Source organism: Erpetoichthys calabaricus, chromosome 2 (assembly GCF_900747795.2).
Source record: "Erpetoichthys calabaricus chromosome 2, fErpCal1.3, whole genome shotgun sequence".
Lineage (NCBI taxonomy): Eukaryota > Metazoa > Chordata > Cladistia > Polypteriformes > Polypteridae > Erpetoichthys > Erpetoichthys calabaricus.
The window spans coordinates 8651323-8678785 of NC_041395.2; the positions used below are offsets into that span (position 1 = coordinate 8651323).

Sequence of the window (27463 nt, forward strand, 5' to 3'; positions counted from 1 at the left end):
AAGCTCGGGTGGCTTCACCCCTCCCTGTCTCTCTCTCTCTGACACTGTGGCCATGAAGATGCATCACAAACATTAAAACTGATTTTACAAATCCCATACCAAATGGCACATAACAGAGATGTGTATAGTGCAGTTGTCATTCCAACAGATGGTGCATCACAAACATTTGAAGTAGATAGATAGATAGATAGATAGATAGATAGATAGATAGATAGATAGATAGATAGATAGATAGATAGATAGATTTTTATTGTCATTGTCACTTTTACAAAGGAACAAAGTAATGCACTTACTTAAGTAAGTAAGGTCATAATGAGGCGCGTAACTCAGCAGCCATGTTGAGAGAGACGCGCAGCCTGACCTGAAGAAAGCGGGCCAGGAGTGATTGGACTTGACATTTATGGGACTACAAGTCTGGGTGCCGCCTAAAACAACAGTAAGGTTGGCATTATTCACACGTACTTGGCTTCATTATTATTATTATTTTACAAATATTATCAATAATACCTCATTAGAATGTGTAGCGTAACTCCTGCTTGTCCTTTTACTCTTCTCTAATTGCCTGAGGCTATAGACGTAGACGGGGAGGTGGGCAGAGGCGCTCAAGTACAACCCCTCGTCACAGGGGTACGGAGGCCTACAACAAAGAGTGACCAGGGTGACAAAAACACATCCAAACTTGGATGACAGCAAAACGCACGATGCTGATCTTGGATCCAATCGCTTTGACGACGTGAACCTCTGAGGGACGTCACATAATAACAACGCTGTGGCTCTTGATGCCCAAAATGGTGACGGACAGGACACCAAAAATATTTAAAACTTAGGAAACGGCCAGCATACATACCTGGATTCCACGGGACCTACAAAATAGATAAAACGATATTGAAGACGCGGCTCAGGCTCAGTTTATGGGAGGCCCGCCGGAGCCGAGAATGAAGACACAACTGACAGACGCAGCGAGCAAAGCTGCACATCCTCACCCCGGCGCAGAGGACTTCAGCAGACGTATGCCAAGAAACGCGACTGGGGACGCCATCACACCGACCTATGGCACCGGGGCTGCCCGCTTCTCTTCAGACGAGTCGGGAGTCTGCATTTCTTTGTCATTCTTCTCTGTGTGTTTGAGGGGTTTTCTGGTGGTGGTTATAAAATTTAAGGAGCTTCTGCAAAAAGTTAGAAAGTTTGTCAGTTGGTTTGCTCAAGGACATGCTTTAATCCCGTTACACTGAGGCTGTGAGCATCGCACACCTCCGAGGAAAAACTGCTTAGCGATGTGATGGAGGCAAACGGGGAAAACCGCGATGGCAACAGGAAAAAGACGCAAGGAGAATTACCATGTAGAAGTTCTGGGATTAAAGGAGCGACGCATCAATGAAGGGTGGCTGCCAGCTGATGACCCTGCAGCCAGCAAGGTGGCACTGTTGGTGGTGCGTCAGGCAGGAATGTCCAGCAGGTGGTCCCACCTGTGCACTCGTTTTAGAAAACGACTACAAAACCAAAAGCTGCTATCATAAATGGACCTAAAACAACTTAAGGATATCATTTGTTGAAGACAGAAGACAAGAAAATGGAAACAAAATAATAATGAACACAGATACCAGCTGGGGGCCGAAGCCAGGCCCTGAATACGATGCCAGCCAATCACAGCCAATGCTTACACACATCCCTTAGCCTTACCCCTTAACAAAATGACAGGTGTCTGTCCGGTTGCTCAGTCCCGGTCATTCCAACAGATGGCACATCACAAACATCTACAGTAATAAATGGACAGGTGTCCGTGTGTCTTTCTAGTTGCTATGTCATTGTCATTCCAAGAGATGGCGCCTCACAAACATCAACACTACTTTTACAAATTCCATACCAAATGTCATATGACAGAGACATAGGCATTGCATGGGGCACTACAAAAGTGAACACTGAGGTCTACATTTACTTATTAGATTTCAGCCCATCTTAGAAGGGTGACACAGATAGTGTAGTAATAAAATGCATTTCAATTCCAACAGATGGTGCATCACAAGCATTTGTGGTAATAAAATGTGCTGTGTTTGTCATTCCAACAGACAGTGCACCACAAACATTAAAACTGCTTTTACAAATCCCATACCAAATGACACATAACAGAGATGTGTATAGTGCAGTTGTCATTCCAACAGATGGTGCATCACAAACATTTGTGGTAATAAAATGTGCTGTGTTTGTCATTCCAACAAACAGTGCACCACAAACATTAAAACTGCTTTTACAAATCCCATACCAAATGACACATAACAGAGATGTGTATAGTGCAGTTGTCATTCCAACAGATGGTGCATCACAAACATTTGAAGTAATACACTTTGTTGCAACAAATGCTTGTGATGCACCATCTGTTGAAGTTGCAAATGCAATGCACTTTCTTACACGCATTACAAAATACATCCCAGTAGATGGTGTGCTGCAAAAATTAGCAGAGTTCTACGTTGATTACTTAGATTTCAACCCATCTTAGAAGGGTAGCACAGCTAGTGTAGTAATAAAATGCATTGCTTTGGTCTTTCCAGTAGAAGGCATATCACAAGCACTTGTGGTAAGTCATTTTAATACTGGAAAGGTTTGTGATGCACCACCTGTTGGAATGACAAATGCAATGCGCTTTATTATTACATTCATTACAAAACACATTCCAGTAGATGGTACACTACACACATTAATGCCAAGGTCTATGTTGACTACTTGGATTTCAACCTGCCCTAGACAGGAAACACAGCTAGTTTGTAGGAATAAAATGCATTGCACTTGTCATTCCAATAGATGGTGCATCACAAACATTTGTATGAATAAAATACATTGCATGAATCATTCCAACAGATGGCACAACTTCAAACATTAACCCTAATTTTATGAATGACATACCAAATGGCATATACAGTAATGGAGACATATGCATTGCAATTGTCATTCCAACAGATGGCACATCACCAACATTTGTCATTCCAACAGATGGCACAACACAAACATTAACAGTGCTTTTATGAATTCCATACCATATGGCTTATAACAAGAGGCACATGCATTGCATTTGTTATTCCAACAGATGGTGCATCACAAACATTTGTATGAATAAAATACATTGCATGAGTCATTCCAACAGATGGCGCAACTCCAAACATTAACCCTGCTTTTATGAATGACATACCAAATGGCATATAATGGAGACATATGCATTGCAATTGTCATTCCAACAGATGGTACATCACCAACATTTGTCATTCCAACAGATGGCACAACACAAACATTAACACTGCTTTTATGAATTCCATACCATATGGCTTATAACAAGAGGCACATGCATTGCATTGGTCATTCCAGCAGATGGTGCATCACAAACATTTGTATGAATAAAATGCATTGCATGAGTCATTCCAACAGATGGCACAACACAAACATTAACATTGCTTTTAGGAATTACATACCAAATGGCATATAATGGAGACATATGCATTGCAATTGCCATTCCAACAGATGGCACAACACAAACATTAACCCTGCTTTTATGAATCCCATACCATACGGCTTATAACAAGAGACACATGTATTGCATTTGTCATCACAAACATTTGTGGTTATGTATTTTACTCCTATAACTGTTTGTGGTGCGCCATCTGCTGGAATAACACATGCAATGCACTTTATTATCAAATGTGTTCTTAAACAACATTTCAATAAATGGTGCACTGCAAACCGAGGTCGACGTCTACGTTGATAACGCACAGCTTGTTTCACATAATTGGAGTGGAGGCTCTAAGGCTAGGGATCTGCACTGGCAGTCAGAAGGTTGCCGGTTCGAATCCCGAAAATGCCAATAGGGACTCTGCTCTGTTAGGCCCTTGAGCAAGACCCTTAATTTTGAGTAGTGAGAAAAGCGCTATACAAATGCAAAGAATTAAAAAGAATTATAAACCAACAAGAACACCAGCACTGGGAAGCGTGTAATACACAACATTTTCTTTATTTATTTTTACCAACCCACAAGAGATTTTGTTTTTTCAAAACATGTAACTTCTTTTCAAATAAATACAACCTTTATTTTAATCATTTTTACAACAATAAAGAAATTCTCTGTGCCAAGTTTATAGATAAGTAAAGGCAATGGGCAGTCGGGGGAGGGGGTGGTTGATCGCGTGCCTTATATTCCCTTTGCACCTTTGTCTGTGTGTGTGTGCGTGTCATTATACCCTCACACAGCATATGTACAGCTCTGCGTGTGCCGCTGTTGGCCAATATGGCGACCCTTAAGAACGATATGCACGACTGAAGATGGAGAATATGGTGACGTTTGTAAAGCCCTTAGTCAGATGCTGAAGGTGTGAGTAGCGCAGATAAGCATAACTGGCGTGACATCGATCTGCCGTCTAAACCGCAGCTCAGTCACGGTCACCGTACTGTCACCGTTGATATGTGACTGGGGTGACAGGATGACTTGAATGCTTTTCTGATCTCTGAAGTTGTGCACAATAATCAAAGAGTGGGACTGGGGGGGGACAATTCCTTACTGTGACCCCAATTTGTGTAAAGCGCATGCTGTGTACAATTAAATAGCAGGGATATCTGGGGCACAGACGGTGAAAATGGGGAAATAACGGAATTCTTACTGAAATTATATTTCGCTTCACAATTGGGAATATTTCACTTTTAGTTGTCGACTGGGTGTTTCCAAAATGGCAATAATGCTTACATTTGATGAAACAAAGCACAAAAAACTGCTGCGTTAAAGACTGGGCTTGACGACCGGGCATCATGTGGACAAAACATGGCAAGTGGGAATTTGAAATCATTGTGGCTTAAATGTAATCGGTCGCTGGCTGTAGATCTGATATCGGACGCTCCCCGCTCCTTGCTGTAACAAACTCCCCTCAGGTGACATGACGAGCACAACGGTATTTTCACGCCAGGGCCATGCGTTGGGGATTTTCCAGATTGGCTTTAAATTTGATCAAAAACTGCGAGGCTAGCTGGTCATCTACTAATCGGCCGTCACTTGACAGGGTCACCGTCATCAGCTGCTGCCGCCGGAGGGTCAGGCTGCCATCGGACTCTTGGACGGCGGTGACTTCGGGCCGCGACATCCCGACGGCCAGGATACAAGCTTGTGGAGGGTTAATAACTGCAGAAAAGCCGCTGATCCCGAACATCCCCAAATTTGAGATGCTGAAAAAGACCAAGAAGAAGAAGAAGATGATTAGCAACTGAGAAGGGCGTGCGCTGCATGTACAAAATATCAAAAGTACAATACTCTGAGTCTCTAAATCTTACAAGCAAACGAGGCCATCGTCCAAAAAACAGAATTTGACTCTCCAAGTGATGTGTGGCGTCGCTGAATTTTATAACCGTAGCTTCCACTTGTCACGTGTGGGCGTTGAAGGCCTGGAGAAAGCCATGTAATGACCCGCCGAGACGAGAGGGGGCGCTACTTCTGACTTGGTCCTGTTTCTCTTCTTCCCTCACAGCTCCGAAAGACCGCCCAGTAAGGGCACGTAGCCCCGCCCCTTCTGGGAGGTTCACTATAAAAGAGGCGCGGCCTGAAGAGAGGAGTCTTTTGCTGGAAGACCTGAATAAGCCGCACGGCGGAGCAAGAGATTAAAACACAAAAGAAGGAAGAACCCCGGACCAATTAGCAGCACATTTTTTTTTGTTTTCATTTTGTTTCATGACGAATAAAAGGGAAACATTCTGACAGTCAGTCCTCCCACCACCTGACCACACACTGGAACACTGGAATTTAGTGAAGAATGAATTGTAGGAGTGTGAATAAAAAAGTAAAGGCAATTCGAAAATGACGTGGTAATGACTTAAGGATCGAAGCGGACACCATATGACAGGTTGGCAATGACTTATATACACATATATATATATATATATATACATACATATATATATATATATATATTATATATATATATATATACACATATACATATATATATATACATTTATATATACTGTATATATATATATACAAACACACACACTTTTATTCAGCTGTGGGAAACGCTTTTGTCTCGCCCCCACAGCAGCACACACTACAATCACCAAAGAGCACAAGTACACCGTCCCTTTCTTCTTCTCCCACAATTCTCCTTCCACAAGCTTCATCCACCCGTCCTGACTCTGGGTCCCCGAGTGGTGGCGGTGGCTTCCTTTCTTAGAACACCTGGAAGGACTCCAGGTGTCCAACAGGCTTCTTCCGGCTCGGGAAACATCCAGGTTCCCCCTGCGGTGGCCACAGGGCCCCAGGGGGGTTGAGCTCCCACACTCCAAACTTGTGGCCCCGCTGCAAGCCAGGGGGGCCTGCCCTCTACATTTCCAGGGGAAATAATGTTCAGAATAAGCCCTCCTATAAGGTCCCTCCATTAACAGGGCGTCCCAGCACAACTACAGGTGCTGGTCATAAAATTAGAATATCATGACAAAGTTGATTTATTTCAGTAATTCCATTCAAAAAGTGAAACTTGTATATTAGATTCATTCATTACACACAGACTGATGTATTTCAAATGTTTATTTCTTTTAATGTTGGTGATTATAACTGACAACTAATGAAAGTCCCAAATTCAGTATCTCGGAAAATTAGAATATCAATTAAGACCAATGCAAAAAAAGGATTTTTAGAAATGTTGGCCAACTGAAAGGTATGAACATGAAAAGTATGAGCATGTACAGCACTCAATATTTAGTTGGGGCTCCTTTGGCCTGGATTACTGCAGCAATGCAGCGTGGCATGGAGTCGATCAGTCTGTGGCACTGCTCAGGTGTTATGAGAGCCCATGTTGCTCTGATAGTGGCCTTCAGCTCTTCTGAATTGTTGGCTCTGGCGTATTGCATCTTCCTCTTCACAATACCCCATAGATTTTCTATGGCGTTAAGGTCAGGCGAGTTTGCTGGCCAATCAAGAACAGGGATACCATGGTCCTTAAACCAGGTACTGGTAGCTTTGGCACTGTGTGCAGGTGCCAGGTCCCGTTGGAAAATGAAATCTGCATCTCCATAAAGTTCGTCAGCAGCAGGAAACATGAAGTGCTCTAAAACTTCCTGGTAGATGGCTGCGTTGACCTTGGACCTCAGAAAACACAATGGACCAACACCAGCAGATGACATGTCACCCAAACCATCACTGACTGTGGAAACTTTACACTGGACCTCACACAACGAGGATTCTGTGCCTCTCCTCTCTTCCTTCAGACTCTGGGACCTTGATTTCCAAAGGAAATGCAAAATTTACTTTCATCAGAAAGCAGCAGTCCAGTCCTTTTTGTCTTTAGCCCAGGCGAGACGCTTCTGACGCTGTCTCTCGTTCAAGAGTGGCTTGACACAAGGAATGTGACAGCTGAAGCCCATGTCTTGCATACGTCTGTGTGTGGTGGTTCTTGAAGCACTGACTCCAGCTGCAGTCCACTCTTTGTGAATCTCCCCCACATTTTTGAATGGGTTTTGTTTCCCAATCCTCTCCAGGGTGCGGTTATCCCTATTGCTTGTCCACTTTTTTCTACCACATCTTGTCCTTCCCTTCGCCTCTCTATTAATGTGCTTGGACACAGAGCTCTGTGAACAGCCAGCCTCTTTAGCAATGACCTTTTGTGTCTCGTCCTCCTTGTGCGAGGTGTCAATGGTCGTCTTTTGGACAACTGTCAAGTCAGCAGTCTACCCCATGATTGTGTAGCCTACAGAACTCGACTGAGAGACCATTTAAAGGCTTTTGAGTTAATTAGCTGATTAGAGTGTGGCACCAGGTGTCTTCAATATTGAACCTTTTCACAATATTCTAATTTTCCGAGATACTGAATTTGGGACTTTCATTAGTTGTCAGTTATAATCATCAACATTCAAAGAAATAAACATTTGAAGTACATCAGTCTGTGTGTAATGAATGAATCTAATATACAAGTTTCACTTTTTGAATGGAATTACTGAAATAAATCAACTTTGTCATGATATTCTAATTTTATGACCAGCACCTGTATGCATTAAATATATACACACACACATATATGAGATATATATACACGAGGGTTGTCTGGGTTCCGCGCGGAATCACTCGAAATAAGTAGCCAAGGATTTTTTTTTCTATTTTTCTCATGTACTTCGATCCTTTTTAAACTTTTTCCAAGTATTCACCGCCAACATCAATGCACTTTTGGGCTCTTCTGACCCACGCCACAAAACACTCGTGAAAGGCTGTCTTTGGGAGGTTGTCCAGCTGTTCTTTGACAGCTGCAATCAGTTCCTCTCGAGTTTCGAAGTTGTGGCCTCGCAGGGGTTCTGTCACCTTCGGGAAGAGCCAAAAGTCACACGGTGCAAGATCAGGTGAGTAGGGTGGCGGGTTCAAAACGTTGACACCACTGTCTTCAATGAAATGCTTCGTCGCATTAGCCGTGTGGGCTGGCGCATTGTCATGATGCAAAAAGTGCCTTCGCAAGTTCTTGGACCGGCCTCTAGCCATCGCAGAAAAAACATCAGGCAGGCACTGAGTGGTGTACCACTCAGAGGTGACAGTTGTCCCCTCCATCAGCGGAATTGATGCGACAATGCCATCGATGTTGAAAAAGATGGCAAACATGGTGCATTCCACCGAGCGGATTAAACCATCAGAAAAGTCATAAAAAATCATCACTCGAAAGTCACGCACGCACGGAGTCGGGAGCTTCGCCGCTAGCGCCGGCTGCGCACTCTCAGTTCGTTTGCTTCTCGTGTTCATTCTGAAGGAAGAGAGGGAGCAAAACATCTGAACAAAAACATGCAACCACTTGACTAATCCCTCTACACAGCAGAACAGGTTCTGACAGGCTGACACTCGACAAACGATAAAATTCCGCACGGAACGCAGACAACCCTCGTATATACCCTGTATATCAGTACAGTGGTGTGAAAAACTATTTGCCCCCTTCCTGATTTCTTATTCTTTTGCATGTTTGTCACACAAAATGTTTCTGATCATCAAACACATTTAACCATTAGTCAAATATAACACAACTAAACACAAAATGCAGTTTTTAAATGATGGTTTTTATTATTTAGGGAGAAAAAAAATCCAAACCTACATGGCCCTGTGTGAAAAAGTAATTGCCCCCTTGTTAAAAAATAACCTAACTGTGGTGTATCACACCTGAGTTCAATTTCCGTAGCCACCCCCAGGCCTGATTACTGCCACACCTGTTTCAATCAAGAAATCACTTAAATAGGAGCTGCCTGACACAGAGAAGTAGACCAAAAGCACCTCAAAAGCTAGACATCATGCCAACATCCAAAGAAATTCAGGAACAAATGAGAACAGAAGTAATTGAGATCTATCAGTCTGGTAAAGGTTATAAAGCCATTTCTAAAGCTTTGGGACTCCAGCGAACCACAGTGAGAGCCATTATCCACAAATGGCAAAAACATGGAACAGTGGTGAACCTTCCCAGGAGTGGCCGGCCGACCAAAATTACCCCAAGAGCGCAGAGACGACTCATCCGAGAGGTCACAAAAGACCCCAGGACAACGTCTAAAGAACTGCAGGCCTCACTTGCCTCAATTAAGGTCAGTGTTCACGACTCCACCATAAGAAAGAGACTGGGCAAAAACGGCCTGCATGGCAGATTTCCAAGACGCAAACCACTGTTAAGCAAAAAGAACATTAGGGCTCGTCTCAATTTTGCTAAGAAACATTTCAATGATTGCCAAGACTTTTGGGAAAATACCTTGTGGACTGATGAGTCAAAAGTTGAACTTTTTGGAAGGCAAAATGTCCCGTTACATCTGGCGTAAAAGGAACACAGCATTTCAGAAAAAGAACATCATACCAACAGTAAAATATGGTGGTGGTAGTGTGATGGTCTGGGGTTGTTGTGCTGCTTCAGGACCTGGAAGGCTTGCTGTGATAGATGGAACCATGAATTCTACTGTCTACCAAAAAATCCTGAAGGAGAATGTCCGGCCATCTGTTCGTCAACTCAAGCTGAAGCGATCTTGGGTGCTGCAACAGGACAATGACCCAAAACACACCAGCAAATCCACCTCTGAATGGCTGAAGAAAAACAAAATGAAGACTTTGGAGTGGCCTAGTCAAAGTCCTGACCTGAATCCAATTGAGATGCTATGGCATGACCTTAAAAAGGCGGTTCATGCTAGAAAACCCTCAAATAAAGCTGAATTACAACAATTTTGCAAAGATGAGTGGGCCAAAATTCCTCCAGAGCGCTGTAAAAGACTCATTGCAAGTTATCGCAAACGCTTGATTGCAGTTATTGCTGCTAAGGGTGGCCCAACCAGTTATTAGGTTCAGGGGGCAATTACTTTTTCACACAGGGCCATGTAGGTTTGGATTTTTTTTCTCCCTAAATAATAAAAACCATCATTTACAAACTGCATTTTGTGTTTACTTGTGTTATATTTGACTAATGGTTAAATGTGTTTGATGATCAGAAACATTTTGTGTGACAAACATGCAAAAGAATAAGAAATCAGGAAGGGGGCAAAAAGTTTTTCATACCACTGTATATGTTCATATATGTGGCACAAACCTCAGCACACATGTTCTCAGTTTATCTGAGACGAGGACAGCAGGGGTGATTGTGATCAAATCTTTTTCGTGTTTAAATCTACAGCTTTTTGATCTCTGCGCTTGTCTTTCAGTGTTGATCAGCATTTCGGAGACTGATGACTGAAAGGTTGACGGTCTCAGATTTCCTGACCGTGTCCCATCTCATTGTCCTTCCTTGTTAAAAACAGCCTTTTGCCTCATCTTTGAGGTTTTTGGGGTTTGTGGGCTGTTTCATTTGGACATTAATTTAAATGCAATACACTTTTTGTATTGTATTTTAAATTAACATGAGAATTGTGTGCTGTTGTAGAAAACAATCGATTATTTGGTTGATGCTTTTAATTGTGACACCATACGACCGCGGCCAGTTGCTATAATATGTGCTACATTTAATCGTAGTTAACACATTGCGTTTAATTTCAGGATGAATAATCCTCCATAAATAACAACGTGCATTTAATTGGTGTCTTAAACGAACATCCCCGTATTTTACATTGCCATCAGATATTCAGGCCAAACCGCGGCTGCAGTGACCAGATCTTCACCCTCCGTCAACTGATGGAGGAAAGAATCCGATGCGGGAAAAGAGCAGTCATTGTCTTCATTGACTTTCGATCTGCCTTTGACTGCGTCCACTGGCCAGCACTGTGGAAAGCAATGGACACCGAACTTCTGCCTCAGAAAGTCATCAAACTCCTCCAGGAAAGCTACGCTGGGTCCTCCAGCCAAGTATGCATCCGTAATGAATTATCCGATGAGTTTACCATCCAAACTGGAGTCCGCCAGAGAGATGTTGTTTCTCCACTGCTTTTTAACGTCGTAGTCGACACCATCATGAGAAAGGTCTTCGAAGGCAGACAAGGAATCCAGTATGGTGAGGATGGCTTCCTGACTGATCTCATGTTCGCAGATGATAGTGGCATCCTGGCCGGCGAAGACGCGGAGGCCACGGACGTCCTCTGCAACATCGCCAACATCGCCCAGCCATATGGATTGAAAATAAACATAGACAAGATGAAAGTGCTGATCGCAGACAAATGTGCAACTCGATGGTGTGCAGATCGAGCAGGTCCAAAAATTCAAATACCTTGGGTCACTGGTCCAGGAGAAGAAAGTGGCATCCACAGTAGAGGTCCACAGTCGAATTGGTCAAGCAACCGCGGCATTTGCTTCCCTAAAGTGGTGCCTGTGGAAGCAAACCAACATCTCCAACAAGACCAAAATTCGACTCTTCAAAACTCTGATTTTGCCAATTCTCCTCTATGGATCTGAGACGTGGACACTGCTCAAGCAAGACCTCAACAAACTCGAGGTCTTCCAAATGCGATGCCTGTGACAAATCCTACGAATTTCACTCCGAGACCGAATACGAAATGAGGAAATCCGTCGCCGGGGTGATCAACAGCCTACAATCGAGGAGCAAATTCAACAACGACGACTACAATGGTTTTGTCACGTCTGCAGAATGGAAGGCAACCGGTTACCACACAAACTCCTCTGGTGCGATCGACCCACCCAGTGGAGAATCCAAAGAACAGCACCAAAGAAAACATGGCTCAAGCAGGTCGAAGACGATATCAGAAACCGTCGACTCAGCCTCGATGAGGCTAGAACAGCCGCCATGGATCGCCTTGCATGGAAACGCCTGCAAAATGAAATCCGACAACCATTGGCACCCACAGCAGTGTATGGGCTTAGGACCAGGTCCAGACCAAACGCCAGCTAGGGACCAAAGAAGAGAAGAAGAAGAAGAAAGACATTGCCATCAGATACAAACGGACCAATTTTCGCGATGACAGCCTACATGTTAACACATTTCCAAGATATACAACAACATTGATACTTCACTGAGCACCAGAGGTTCTACAGTTTGTTTCTCTCCATTTTAACATGTCAGCGTTTAAGAGCCACTACTACCCTTTTGTTGGGCCCTTGTAGGCCAAGAATTTTGGATTTTGATTAAGGCTGATATTGGCAGGTAGGCCTCCTGCACCCGTTTTTGTAGAGAAGACAAGGCATCTCATAAAATCAATCAGAACTGACAATCCAAAAATGAGCTCATTAAGGTAAGATGGCAACATCAAAGTTCAAGTTGATTTGCCGTCGACTCAGCGGCGTTCATATTTTTCAGAAAACGTAACGCTGAGCAAACCCCAAATCTCAAAATGGAAGTGCGCTGGGAACATACTGTATACGAGATGAACACCTTGAATGTGGAGATATGAAGATCATATTTAATAGCAAGCAGCAACTGAAAAACTGAAAGAGGCATGGAATTAAGCAGACAACAAAGTGTTTACTTAGAAAAGAAAAGAAATAATTAATTAGGCAAGTAGCGCTGAGTTTCTAGAAAAGTTACAGCCTAATTAATTTGATTCCCAGCTGGTCATTTTGTCTAAAATAAGACTAATGGTGTAAAGGTGCTGTAAGGTTGTTGCTAAAATAAACTGCAAAATAAGTTATGAGAGAGAAAACGTGTTGAAGGCACAAATCCAAAAGCAAGGAAAGGAGTATAAGGGGGGCGGCACGGTGGCGCAGTGGGTAGCGCTGCTGCCTCGCAGTTAGGAGACCTGGGGACCTGGGTTTGCATGTTCTCCCCGTGTCTGCGTGGGTTTCCTCCCACAGTCCAAAGACATGCAGGTTAGGTGGATTGTCGATTCTAAATTGGCCCTGGTGTGTGCTTGGTGTGTGTCCTGCGGTGGGTTGGCACCCTGCCTGGGATTGGTTCCTGCCTTGTGCCCTGTGTTGGCTGGGATTGGCTCCAGCAGACCCCCGTGACCCTGTGTTCGGATTCAGCGGGTTGGAAAAGGATGGATGGATGGATGGATGGAGTATAAGGGGAGGGATGACAGAGACCACCGGGACGCCCATAGCTTTGGTCTGCCTATTGAATATTTCACCGTCTCACATGTACAGTCAAAGTAAAAAGTATGTGAACCCTTTAGAATTATCTGGTTTACTGCATGAGTTGGTTATAAAAAGTGATCTGATCTTCATCGAAGTCCCAGGTCCTGATAAACACAATGAGCTTAAGCCAATGACACACACACACAATTCTACTCTTTCATGTCTTTATTTTATAAACGCATTCAACGTTCACAGTGGTAGTGGAAAAAGGTAAGTGAACCTTGGGATTTAGTAACTGGCTGACCCTCCTTTGGCAGGCGCGTCCTGTAACTGCAGATCAGACCTGCACATCGAATTGGAGCCCATTCTTCCCTGCCGAACTGCCTTAACTCGTCCATATTCTTTGCTTGTCTTCTCTGTATGGCTCTCCTCAAGTCATTCAATAGGATTGAGATCTGGGCTCTGACTGGGCCACTCCACATGAAGCCATTGTGCTGTGGATTTGCTGCGATGTTTGCGGTCACTGTCCTGTGGCATCACCCAGCCTCTTTTGAGCTTAAGTTGACGGACAGACAGACAGACAGACAGACACCTTCACATTATCCTAGAATCTGTTGATAAACTTGTGAATTCGTTTTCCCCTCAATGATGGCAAGCTGTCCAGGCCCTGATGCAGCAAAGCAGGCCCAAATCACGATGTTCCCTCCACCATACTTTATTGTAGGGATGATGTTTTGATGTTGATATGCAGTGCCCTTTTTACGCCAAATGAAGTTCTGCTTGTTCCTCCCAAATAGTTCAATTTTGGTTTCATCACTCCACAAGACATTTTCCCAGTACCATGGCAGAGTGTCCAAGTTCTCTTTCAGCAATGTTCTTTATTGATAGCAGTGGCTTCCTTCTTGGTGTCCTGCCATGTTCAATGTTTTAGTTAGTTGACTCAGGAACAGAGATGTTAGCCAGTTCTGATGACTTCTTCAAGTCCTTTGTTGTCACTCTAGGGTTCTCCTTTACCTCATTGCTGACTTTGTGTTGTGCTCTTGGGGGTCATCTTGGCAGGGTGTCCACTTCTAGGCAGAGTCGCCACAATACCAAACTGTCTCCATTTATAGACACCTTGCCTAACAGTAGACTGATGAATATCTCAAATCTTTGAGATGACTTTGTAACCCTTTCCAGCCTCATGTAGATTAACAATTCTCGATCGTAGCTCTTCAGACAGCTCTTTTGTGCGAGGCGAGATTCCCATCTGGATATGCTTCTTGTCCAAAGCTCAAACTCACACTTTATAGCGTTTGTGATCAATCAAAGTCATTGAAGGCCGCACCTCTGAACTCGTTTCATTAAATGGACTCCAGGTGTGCTAAATTTGGACTGCAAGGAGCTTTTTAAAAAGTGATCAGCTTAGGGTTCACTGATGAACCTTCAGTTTCACAGTTTGAATAATTTACTAAATATGGTCCAAAATTCTCTGAAAATCTGTGTATCTGTAGCTATAAGAGACTGTGTTTGTTCATTATTGTGACTGACATGAAGATACAACCATATTTAATATGGGAATTAGACATAAATATAGAGAATTCCTAAAGGTTCACATACTTTTTACTTTGACTGTAGGTGGGAGCATGCAGCACGTATGGAATCATTACTATGGGATTCAGTTCTGGGGAGAAACTTAAACTCGTACATCACAAAAGAATGAATGGCCAACCCAATTTGGTTTATTCTTTAACAGCATTACTGACTGAATGTTGAGTCAAAGTTAACAAAATAAGCGTCAGTTTCACTAAATTTTAGACTTTTTATTTACACAAATCTCGTATATAAAACACATGACTGCGATTTGAGCAATAGAATAGCGCAGGCCAATGTGTGTAAGAAGTGAAGATTCATTTTCCCTGTGGAGGGAACCTCTCTGTGACACACCAACATTGAGGACTTTCAGACAAAGAATCATTAGGCAGAAATGTGTCAAGAAAAGAAACTGGGGGCTCCTTTATACCAACAGCCTGTATAGCGCCTCACTGGGACTGGGACTGCAACTGCATCTATTATATAGTGCCTTTCACATCTATCTATCTATCTATTAATTATATAGTGCCTTTCACCTACCTATCATATAGTGCCTTTCACATTTATCTATTATATAGTGCCTTTCACATCTATTTATCTATCTATTAATTATATAGTGCCTTTCACCTACCTATCATATAGTGCCTTTCACATTTATCTATTATATAGTGCCTTTCACCTATCTATCTATCTATCTATCTATTAATTATATAGTGCCTTTCACCTATCTATCTATCTATCTATCTATCTATCTATCTATCTATCTATCTATCTATCTATCTATCTATCATATAGTGCCTTTCACATTTATCTATTATATAGTGCCTTTCACATCTATCTATCTGTCTATTACATAGTGCCTTTCACATCCATCCATCCATCCATCCATCCATTTACCAACCCGCTGAATCCGAACACAGGGTCACGGGGGTCTGCTGGAGCCAATCCCAGCCAACACAGGGCACAAGGCAGGAACCAATCCCAGGCAGGGTGCCAACCCACCGCAGGACCATTTCACATCTATCTATTAATTATATAGTGCCTTTCACATATCTATCTATCTGTCTATTATATAGTGCCTTTCACCTATCTATCTATATATCATATAGTGCCTTTTACATTTATCTATTATATAGTGCCTTTCACATCTATCTAACTATCTATTAATTACATAGATAGATAGATAGATAGGTGAAAGACACTATCTATCTATCTATCTATCTATCTATCTATCTATCTATCTATCTATCTATTATATAGTGCCTTTCACATTTATCTATTAGATAGACAGATGTGAAAGGCACTATATATCTATTAATTATATAGTGCCTTTCACCTATCTATCTATTAATTATACAGTGCCTTTCACCTATCTATCTATTATATAGTGCCTTTCACATCTATCTATCTATTAATTATATAGTGCCTTTCACCTATCTATCTATTATATAGTGGCTTTCACATCTATCTATCTATTAATTATATAGTGCCTTTCACCTATCTATCTATCTATCTATTATATATCACATATACTTGTGTAAAAGTCGGGCCTTGAAACCAAAAAATCGGTCATAAAATCAGACCCCGGCTTATACGCCTATTCAAAAATACGACAATTAATTGCCTCCTCCAATCTCCCATCAGTTTCTCAGACGCATCGAATTTTGTTGCAGCAGCATAGTTGCCAGTTTCTTTTGGCACTTCAATGACGTTTAATTTCAAACCAGCTTCATATTTTCTCCTGATCGAACTGTCCATCGTAGATAAGGGATGCTCTTACAATAAAGGTGTATGAGGCTGTGAGATACACAAAACACAAAACAGTGCAAACGTCACTTCCGAATAGTTTGGGTATTACCGTGTGGTCACGTAGGCACAACACATAGAAAACAAAAAGGTCGTGTGTTCCGTTGTATTCAAAATGTGGTGTTCCTCTCAGGTGGTGGTAGCATATTGTAATCTCTTAGACCAATAGCGTGAGTTTTCTGTATTCGACTTATACAACGGACATTATAAAATACCGTAAATTATACGGCAAAATCAAGCCCCGACTTATCCGCGGGAGAACTTAAATGTGAGTATATACAGTAGTACCTTACACATCCATCTATCTATCCATCCAATTATCTATCTATAATATAGTACCTTTCAAATCTATCTATTATATAGTGCCTGACATATCTATCTATCTATCTATCTATCTATCTATCTATCTATCTATCTATCTATCTATCTATCTATCTATCTATCTATCTATCTATCTATCTATCTATCTATCTATCTATCTATCTATCTATCTATCTATCTATCTATCTATCTATCTTATAGTGCCTTTCACATCTATCTATCTATCATGGACTTCACAAAATACCAGGAGATTTTAATTTGAAATCTGGCTGCCTCTGCCAAGAACCTAAAACTGGGTCATCGTTGGATCTTCTGACAGGGCACTGATCCAAAACATGTGCCCAAATCAACACAAAAACGGTTAATAACATGCAAAATCAAACTCCTGTCATGGCCGACTCATGGCCATTTATAAAACATTGTGAGTTAAGCTGAAGATTGAGGAGAGGGCACAAGAGTGGACCTCAGGCCCAGGATGATGTGGGGGCTTCTATGAGGATGAATGGTCTCTGACCACCTGCTCCGTATCCCTCAACCTTATACTGTAAGTTGCTACAGGAGAAGACTTGTGCTGTTTTTTTGACAAATGGAAGTAACAAAGTATTCACAAAGTATTCAGTGGAGGGGTGCCAAAAATCATGGCACGTGTGGGTTTCCTTGATGAGGAATTCAAATCTACTTCAGTTACAGGCTGGACTTCTCTCATCTTGTCAATAAGAGATTTAGGTAATTTGTTAAAAGGTGTTTTTTTTACTCTTTTTTCCTAGGGGTGGGGATTATACTTTGATAGAGTAACTACACTACTGGATGGATGGGCATTCCGGCTAAGAGACATGAGAAGAACCCTTACCCTGGACGGGAACACCCAGGCAGATGGACAGGCGTCCTGACCGGTTCTACTTGTGGTTCCTTTCCTGTCCAGGATCAAAGAGAAGGACAGGAATGCGCTGTGTCTGGGGGGCCGTTTAATACCCCAGGATTTAGATGGCAGCAACCCTGGATATCGGTGCCCGTTTGGAAACCAGCAGGGAATGCTGGGAATTGTAGTCCAGAAATGTAGCCCTGCTGGGTTCTGAGGGTGCCTCAAGAGGGCGCTGCAGGGAGGTCAACTTCTTTTTATTTGGGACTTCTGTACTACCTGGAAGTGCTTCCAATGGGCAAAGCCCTGGCTCTCCAGAAGTACTCTCGGGTCCTCAATAAAAAGGACCACGGTGCCTTGGCCAGGCAAGTTGTAGCTGGGAGGAAGGAAGGCAACACTCGACTGGAGAAGAGCAGTGCGGTGCAGAGAGGAGAGGAAGGAGAGACGACTCATTTTAAGTGTTTGTGTAAAAAATGGTATCTGTGTAATAAAACACTCTTTGCTTGAACCTGGGATCGTCTTGTGTGCCTGTATTTGGTGTTTGGGACTTACTGGCACACCCTAGTGTTCACAATAGTTTATGGCATTTTTATACTTTACATTTTCATTTGTTTCAAAAGTTGCCAGGGAATGATCCAGTCCAAGACTCTTTGCAGCAGTCAACAAGATAACCTTAAAATAAAACCCTCCTGTGCCCTTAACCCAGGGTGTCTGCCTGTGATAAACGCACTGTTATCATATCAGATACTATGGAGAATACAAATTTATGTATTAGCATAAGCAGACATAAAAGTAATTAACAGCGTTTGAAGCATCAGATTTAGCATAAATTAGACATGTCAAGCAAATAGTTAAATAAAGACATTAGTCATATTGCATTTTGTTAGTTAAGTTTGAAGCAAAATTGCCAATATTGGGAAAGGAAGGATAGAACAGAAAGAGAATGACGTCCAGAAACTACCTGAGGACAACAGAAGGGGGGATAAGGAGAACACCTGTTGTCTGAAGGCTAGGAAGCAAGGAATGATACCAATGACGGAATACAGAAAATGTTGATGGTCATGGTAAGCACGTGAAGAAACCAGCTGGAGTAGTGAGTCAGAATAGACAGCAAAGGCATTGCTACAAACGAGGTCAAGATGATGTAATATATGGGAAATAAAATTAGTATATTCATGTATTAGCATAAATAAATGTAGAAAAATATATAAGCATTAACCTTAGTGCAGATATTAATGCAAGTCAGACCTGCCAAGCAAATGATTAAATAAAAGGCACATGCCATATTTCTTTTTAATTAAAGCATAACTTTGGCTACCAATATAAACTAGCTCGAAGGTCCAGGCAGGGGAAATGATAAGATAGAGAAAGCTCAAGAATAGAAGAGAAGGAACATCTGCCTGCCCAAGGCCAATCAAAAATAAGAGAAGCAGCAAAATAAAGATGAACAATAGAAATTAAATTAAATTCCTTAGAAGGCTGGCGTCCTTCAACATCTGCAATAAGATGCTGCAGATGTTCTCTCAGACGGTTGTGGCGAGCGCCCTCTTCTACGCGGTGGTATGCTGGGGAGGCAGCATAAAGAAGAGGGACGGGAAGGCAGGCTCTATTGTGGGCACGGAGCTGGACAGTCTGACATCTGTGGCAGAGCGACGGGCGCTGAGCAGACTCCTGTCAGTCATGGAGAATCCACTGCATCCACTAAACAGGATCATCTCCAGACAGAGGAGCAGCTTCAGCGACAGACTGCTGTCACCGTCCTGCTCCACTGACAGATTGAGGAGATTGTTACTCCATCACACTATGCGACTCTTCAATTCCACCCGTGGGGGTAAACGTTAACATTATACAAAGTTATTGTCTGTCTGTATACCTGCATTGTTATCACTCTTTAATTTAATATTATTCTTTTTCAGTATGCTGCTGCTGGAGTATGGGAATTTCTGCTTGGGGATTAATAAACTATCTATCTATCTATCTATCTATCTATCTATCTATCTATCTATCTATCTATCTATCTATCTATCTATCTATCTATCTATCTATCTATCTATCTATCTATTATATGGTGCCTTTCACATCTATCTATTTATCTATTATATAGTGCCTTTCACATCTATCTATCTATCTATTATATAGTGCCTTTCACATCTATCTATCTATCTATCTATCTATCTATCTATCTATCTATCTATCTATCTATCTATCTATCTAATAGTGCATTTGCTATCTATCTATCTATCTATCTATCTATCTATCTATCTATCTATCTATCTATCTATCTATCTATCTATCTATCTATTATATAGTGCCTTTCACATCTATCTATCTATCTATCTATCTATCTATCTATCTATCTATCTATCTATCTATCTATCTATCTATCTATCATATAGTGCATTTGCTATCTATCTATCTATCTATTATATGGTGCCGTTCACATGTATCTATCTATCTATTATATGGTGCCTTTCACATCTATCTATCTATCTATTATATAGTGCCCTTCACATCTATCTATCTATCTATCTATCTATCTATCTATCTATCTATCTATCTATCTATCTATCTATCTATCTATCTATCTATCTATCTATCTATCTATTATATAGTGCCTTTCACATCCATCTATCTATCTATCTATTATATGGTGCCTTTCACATCTATCTATCTATCTATTATATGGTGCCTTTCATATCTATCTATCTATCTATCTATCTATTATATAGTGCCTTTCATATCTATCTATCTATCTATTATATAGTGCCTTTCATATCTATCTATCTATCTATCTATCTAGACAGTAAAAACACCGGTGGCCAGCTGCAGAAGGAAGTCAGGAGATAATGGTGGTCCCCATGAGAACTTGGGATACCAGCTGGCGAGGTGCAGAGGGGAGTCAGAAGGCAACAGCAAATAATTTGGTTTGAGCGAGGTGATGATGATAAGAAATGATTATATAAACTGTGATTGTTGAATTGTTCAGGGCTCAGTCCAATTTGGCCGTATTGGGTTGTGTTACTGTTTTATTGTAATAAAACCATATACTCTGTTTGCCTATCCTATGTCTCCTAATAGCCTTCATTTCAGGTGAAAACCTTTTGGGGTGTCTTTAATTCCGAAAATTTCGCCAGGAAAATACTCAATCACATAACATAAGAACAATAAAAGTATAACATTACTTCAACGGATACGCAATAAAGCTGTTATTAGTTAGACTTTTGGGCAGACCTTATCATCCAAGATTTCCGACTGCCGTCTTACCTAAATGAGCCCCCTTGGTATTCTTCGGGCAGCAGCTTTCCGTCTCGTGCTTTCTGAGCCAAAACCTACAAAGAAATAAAGAAAGACTGGCAGGTTAGACAATGAAGAAAAATAAAATAAATAAAAATAAAAAAAGTCAGCCTAGTAAACGCCATCAAACCCGCCAGCCTGAGTTTTTGACAGAGTTAATAATTGACGAAGGTCACCTGGAATTGCACACAATGGTCAAGGCTGCTCCCAGGAATGTAAAGACACTTCTTGGGTTACATGACTTTCTTTAAAAAACAAACCTTAATGGCACTTCATAGAACATTACGTTTTTCACACATCTGCGTTCCAACAAGATGAACCCAATTTAAGTTCCTCTGGAGACAAATGACACTTTATAAGCAAATAAGCAGGAGGTCCAGTCTATCACAGGGCCCCCCCCAGAGTCAAAAACAGCCACATGCACAATAAAGGTTAACAAACATGTGTTTGAACTGTGGGGGCGAATGTGCATCAGGAAGAGCCATAAAGCGCCTTCATGAAGTCTTCAGAGACCCCTTCTCTTTGTTTTCCACATGTTGTTAGGCTGCAGCCTTATCCTAAAATCGTTTAAATTCGTTTCTTCCCTCATCACGTAGCCCTCCATACACCTCGAAGGACAAAGCAAAAAAAAAAAAAAACAGTTTTAAGGAATTTTCTCAAATATATTCAAAACAAAACCTGAGATACCAGTGGTTTGTCATGTGCTGGGTGTGGCAACATGCCATCAGCGCATGCTGCCAACCTCAACCTGAAATATCCCACTGGCACAAGAATTCAGATCCACTGCTATGACGCCAAAAGTCTGGCTCAGGTTCATCTCCTCGACTGCTCACCACTGAGATGTTTCTACACCTTGTGTGGAGTCCACCTGTGGTCAGTTCAACAGGCACACACCTCTGTCTACAGAAGGTCCCAAAGGTCAGCAATGATGAAGCCAGCAGAGCTTGGATGGTGTTGAGGCGCAGATCTATGGAAAGCTACAGAAAAATGTCTGCAGCGTTAAAGTTTCCCAAGAACACAGCAGCCTCCATAATTCTTAGATGGAAGATGTCTGGCCTTCAATAATTTGCTCCATCCTATATACCAGAATGGCTCTCACCTTACAATCCAAATCGTAACCTTAGATCTTCAAATGAGGGTCTGCTTAGAATTCCAAGAGCTAAACTTAAAAGAAGTGGTGAGGCGGGCGGCCTTCTGCTGTTATGCACCTCAAATCTGGAATAGCTGACCAGTAGAAATTTGCCAGGCTGATATGGTGGAGCACTTTAACAAACTGCTAACAACTCAATAATTTAACATGGCTCTCTCTCTCTCTTGGGAACTGCAGGTCTGACATTGTGGTCAGCAGCACAGGAGCACCACAGGGGACTGTACTTTCTCCGGTCCTGTTCAGCCTATATACATCGGACTTCCAATACAACTCGGAGTCCTGCCATGTGCAAAAATTCGCTGATGACACTGCTATCGTGGGCTGCATCAGGAGTGGGCAGGAGGAGGAGTATAGGGACCTAATCAATGACTTTGTTAAATGGTGCGACTCAAACCACCTACAACTGAACACCAGCAAAACCAAGGAGCTGGTGGTGGATTTTTGGAGGACCAGACACCTCATGGACCCCGTGATCATCAGAGGTGACTGTGTGCAGATGGTGCAGACCTATAAATACCTGGGAGTGCAGCTGGACGATAAATTAGACTGGACTGCCAATACTGATGCTCTGTGCAAGAAAGGACAGAGCTGACTATACTTCCTTAGAAGGCTGGCGTCCTTCAACATCTGCAATAAGATGCTGCAGATGTTCTATCAGACGGTTGTGGCGAGCGCCCTCTTTTATGCGGTGGTGAGCTGGGGAGGCAGCATTAAGAAGAAAGACGCCTCATGTCTGGACAAACTGGTGAGGAAGGCAGGCTCTATTGTAGGCATGGAGCTGGACAGTTTGACATCTGTGGCAGAGCGACGGGCGCTGAGCAGACTCCTATCAATTATGGAGAATCCACTGCATCCACTGAACAGGATCATCTCCAGACAGAGGAGCAGCTTCAGCGACAGACTGCTGTCACCGTCCTGCTCCACTGACAGACTGAGGAGATCGTTCCTCCCCCAAACTATGCAACTCTTCAGTTCCACCCGGGGGGGTAAACGTTAACATTTAACATTATACAAAGTTATTGTCTGTTTTTTAACCTGCATTATTATCAATCTTTAATTTAATATTATTTATTGTATCAGTATGCTGCTGCTGGAGAATGTGAATTTCCCATTGGGATTAATAAAGTATCTATCTATCTATCTATCTATCTATCTATCTATCTATCTATCTATCTATCTATCTATCTATCTATCTATCTATCTATCTATCTATCTATCTATCTATCTATCTATCTATCTATCTATCTATCTATCTATCTATCTATCTATCTATCTATCTATCTCTCATAGCTTCATCTTAGTGTAACTCTGATATCCTGTATATGCATATCCACAATCTGTACTATCCCCTACTTTCTCTGCTGTACTTTTTCCGGCTTTCTGTGGTGGCGATCGGCGCCCACCACCACCACTTGATCAGAGCACCATGCTGTCCCTACATTGATGGATTGAAAGCCAGAGGTCCACATGACCATCATCATCTAATTCTTCCACGTGAAGCCCGAAAACCCTGACGACTGATTGAGATCATCGATGTTAGGCAGAATGCCTAGTCAGGGCTGGGTGGTTTCGTGGCCTTGGAACCCCTGCAGATTTTGCTTTTTTTTTTTTACTTTCTCGTATAGGGAATGTATCGTAATTGTCCAAAGATTCAAAGTCGAGACTTTTGATGAATCTCAACATTTTAGACCTCCTTGATTCCGAAAATACCATTTTTGGAATGATGTGTGTGTGCGCGTGTGTGTAAACACGACAACTTGAGTTCGCTTTCACTGAGGTAAACCAAATTTTGCATACAAGTATTACATACAAAACATCGATTTCTATCAACTTTTGGGCTCTTTCCTCTAACTGGAAGTGGTACTTTACCGTTTATTCATGCAGCTGCAGAGTTCGATTTATTCAACTTTACTTTTATAATAATTGTTCAATATTATTAATTTGATTTGATATGTTGTTGATGGTTCTTTAAAGTACATAATATAAAAATATAACCATTGCCTTGCGGTTTACTCCTCAAATATCCATCCCCATATCTGAGTGCACGAGAAAGTCGAGGGGAGAGCAATCCCAATTTTATTCTCCAGCCCTCTGGAATTTTTCTTTCTTTGTTGTTTTTTTCTCTCCTCCCGGACCTCAGACCTCACTTTATTCTTTGTTATTTAGTATGCTCGCATCATTTCCCGAAGCCATTTATTTCTTATACTCACCGCCATTTTGTTGATGTGATCACATCGCAACGCTACAGAAATCCGATGGCAGTGTGCACACTTGTGCCATCACACACACACACACAACAGGATAAAAGGTCTACTCATCTGCTTCCTGCTCAATCAAGACTAAGAAGATTTCCCTGCCCATTTCATTTGGAATTTTTGGGGTTATGGAGACAATTTTGATACGTTATTTTGACTAAGAGTTTTGGGTTTGAAGGCTCTGTGGTTGGATTTTTTGGAAACGATTTCGCTTGAATTTTGATTTTTTTTTCTTCTGGTTCCAGTTCAGATTCCTCTTCTATTCCCTGTACCAGAACACCATGGACTCAAGGATCCAGACTCCATTGTTTGAATCGCAAACCTGTTCTCGCTCTGAGAGATTTAATGTTCGCCTCTTGCCTGCTAGGATTTCCTCTCACACTCTACACACAGATTTTGAGGATGACTTGTGTTCTGTTCTGTGTCTTGTGTTGTATTGACCCCCACTGCACACCCAACCTACCTGGAAAGGGGTCTCTCTTTGAACTGCCTTTCCAAAGGTATCCATTGTTTTTTTTCTTGTCTTCTTAGACAGTCATGGCTGCTGAGCTGTCAAAAGACAGGGCCTGTTATAGCCCATGGTGGCACTCCTTGTGTGATTTTACACCAACCCACAATTACAGCAGCCCAGGTAAGTAGAGAGCTGAGGAGACTTTGTGCCAGCAAAGCAGTGGGTCCAGATGGAGTATCGCCACGACTGCTGAAGGCCTGTGCGTTGGAGCTGGGGAGTCCTCTACAGCGCATCTTCAACCTGAGCCTGGAACAGGGGAGAGTCCCGAGACTTTGGAAAACATCTTGCATCACCCCAGTCCCAAAGGTATCACGTCCTAGTGAGCTGAATGACTTCCGGCCTGTCGCTCTGACGTCACATGTGATGAAGAACATGGAGCGGCTGCTGCTTCACCACCTGAGGCCACAGGTCCGCCACGCCCTCGACCCTCTGCAGTTCGCATACCAGGAGAAGGTGGTTAGCGGAGGATGCCATCATCTACATGCTACACCGATCCCTCTCCCACTTGGACAGAGGCAGTGGTGCCGTAAGAATTATGTTTCTAGACTTCTGTAGCGCCTTCAACACCATCCAACCTCTGCTCCTTAGGGACAAGCTGACAGAGATGGGAGTAGATTTATACCTGGTGGCATGGATCGTGGACTATCTTAAAGAGAGACTTCAGTATGTGCGTCTTGAGAACTGCAGGTCTGACATTGTGGTCAGCAGCACAGGAGCACCACAGGGGACTGTACTTTCTCCGGTCCTGTTCAGCCTATATACATCAGACTTCCAATACAACTCGGAGTCCTGCCACATGCAAAAGTTCACTGACGACACTGCTATGGTGGGCTGCATCAGGAATGGGCAGGAGGAGGAGTATAGGAACCTAATCAATGACTTTGTTAAATGGTGCGACTTAAACCATCTACACCTGAACACCAGCAAAACCAAGGAGCTGGTGGTGAATTTTAGGAGGACCAGGCCCCTCATGGACCCCGTGATCATCAGAGGTGACTGTGAGCAGAGGGTGCAGACGTTTAATTATCTGGGAGTGCAGCTGGATGATAAATTGGAATGGACTGCCAATGCTGATGCTCTGTGCAAGAGAGGACAGAGCCGACTATACTTCCTTAGAAGGCTGGCGTCCTTCAACATCTGCAATAAGATGCTGCAGATGTTCTATCAGACGGTTGTGGCGAGCGCCGTCTTCTACGTGGTGGTGTGCTGGGGAGGCAGCATAAAGAAGAGGGACGCCTCACGCCTGGACATACTGATGAGGAAGGCAGGCTCTATTGTTGGCATGGAGCTGGACAGTTTGACATCTGTGGCAGAGTGACGGGCGCTGAGCAGACTCCTGCCAATCATGGAGAATCCACTGCATCCACTGAACAGGATCATCTCCAGACAGAGGAGCAGCTTCACCGACAGACTGCTGTCACTGTTCTGCTCCACTGACAGACTGAGGAGATTGTTCCTCCATCACACTATGTGACTCTTCAATTCCACCCGGGGGGGGTAAACATTAACATTATACAAAGTTATTGACTGTCTGTATACCTGCATTGTTATCACTCTTTAATTTAATATTGTTTATATCAGTATGCTGCTGCTGGAGTATGGGAATGTCCCCTTGGGGATTAATAAAGTATCTATCTATCTATCTATCTATCTATCTATCTATCTATCTATCTATCTATCTATCTATCTATCTATCTATCTATCTATCTATCTATCTATCTATCTATCTGTCTGTCTGTGTATGATTTTGGGCTACACAAAAATAAATTGTATTGTATTGTATTACTTAGCCATTCCAAGTTGGTCCTTGTGTGTGTGAGAAAGATAAGCTGGTCCAGGGATCTGTTCCTGCTTTGTGCCCAGGGTCGTCTTAACACACGGGCACGCTGGGCAGTTGCCAGGGGGCCCCATGCTAATCTTTGACTTGCTGTCAATAAATAAATACTCGACTATACTAAACTATAAATATTTGTTATTGTGTTACAAGTGGACATTCGCCTCTGATTTAGTATCACGGCCACCTCTGCAACATCATGTGTCTACGGATCTCACGCACAACATACCGTAAGAGAGTATATGGTGACGTCACTTCAACTCAATTCTCTGCAAAGAAATATCTCAAGTGTTTCTGTTGACCACTTGATTAACAATAAATAATTCATAGTCGTGTCATACTGTGGGCATCACGGTGGCGCAGTGGGTAGCGCTGCTGCCTCGCAGTTGGGAGACCTGGGGACCTGGGTTCGCTTCCCGGGTCCTCCCTGCGTGGAGTTTGCATGTTCTCCCC

General features: G+C 42.5%; 1 protein-coding gene across 1 annotated transcript in view; it reads right to left on the reverse strand.

The window, feature by feature from the left end:
* Positions 1 to 3968: 3968 nt before the first annotated feature.
* pdhx (pyruvate dehydrogenase complex component X) overlaps positions 3969 to 27463 on the reverse strand; it is a 409158-nt gene continuing 385663 nt past the window's right edge. Inside the window, exons 10-11 of the mRNA XM_051923616.1 lie at positions 21231 to 21295; positions 3969 to 5193 (exon numbers count right to left, since the gene is read on the reverse strand). Coding sequence (XP_051779576.1) covers positions 4929 to 5193; positions 21231 to 21295 — 330 coding nt within the window. The 3' untranslated portion in view covers positions 3969 to 4928. The remainder of the gene's footprint in view (positions 5194 to 21230; positions 21296 to 27463) is intronic.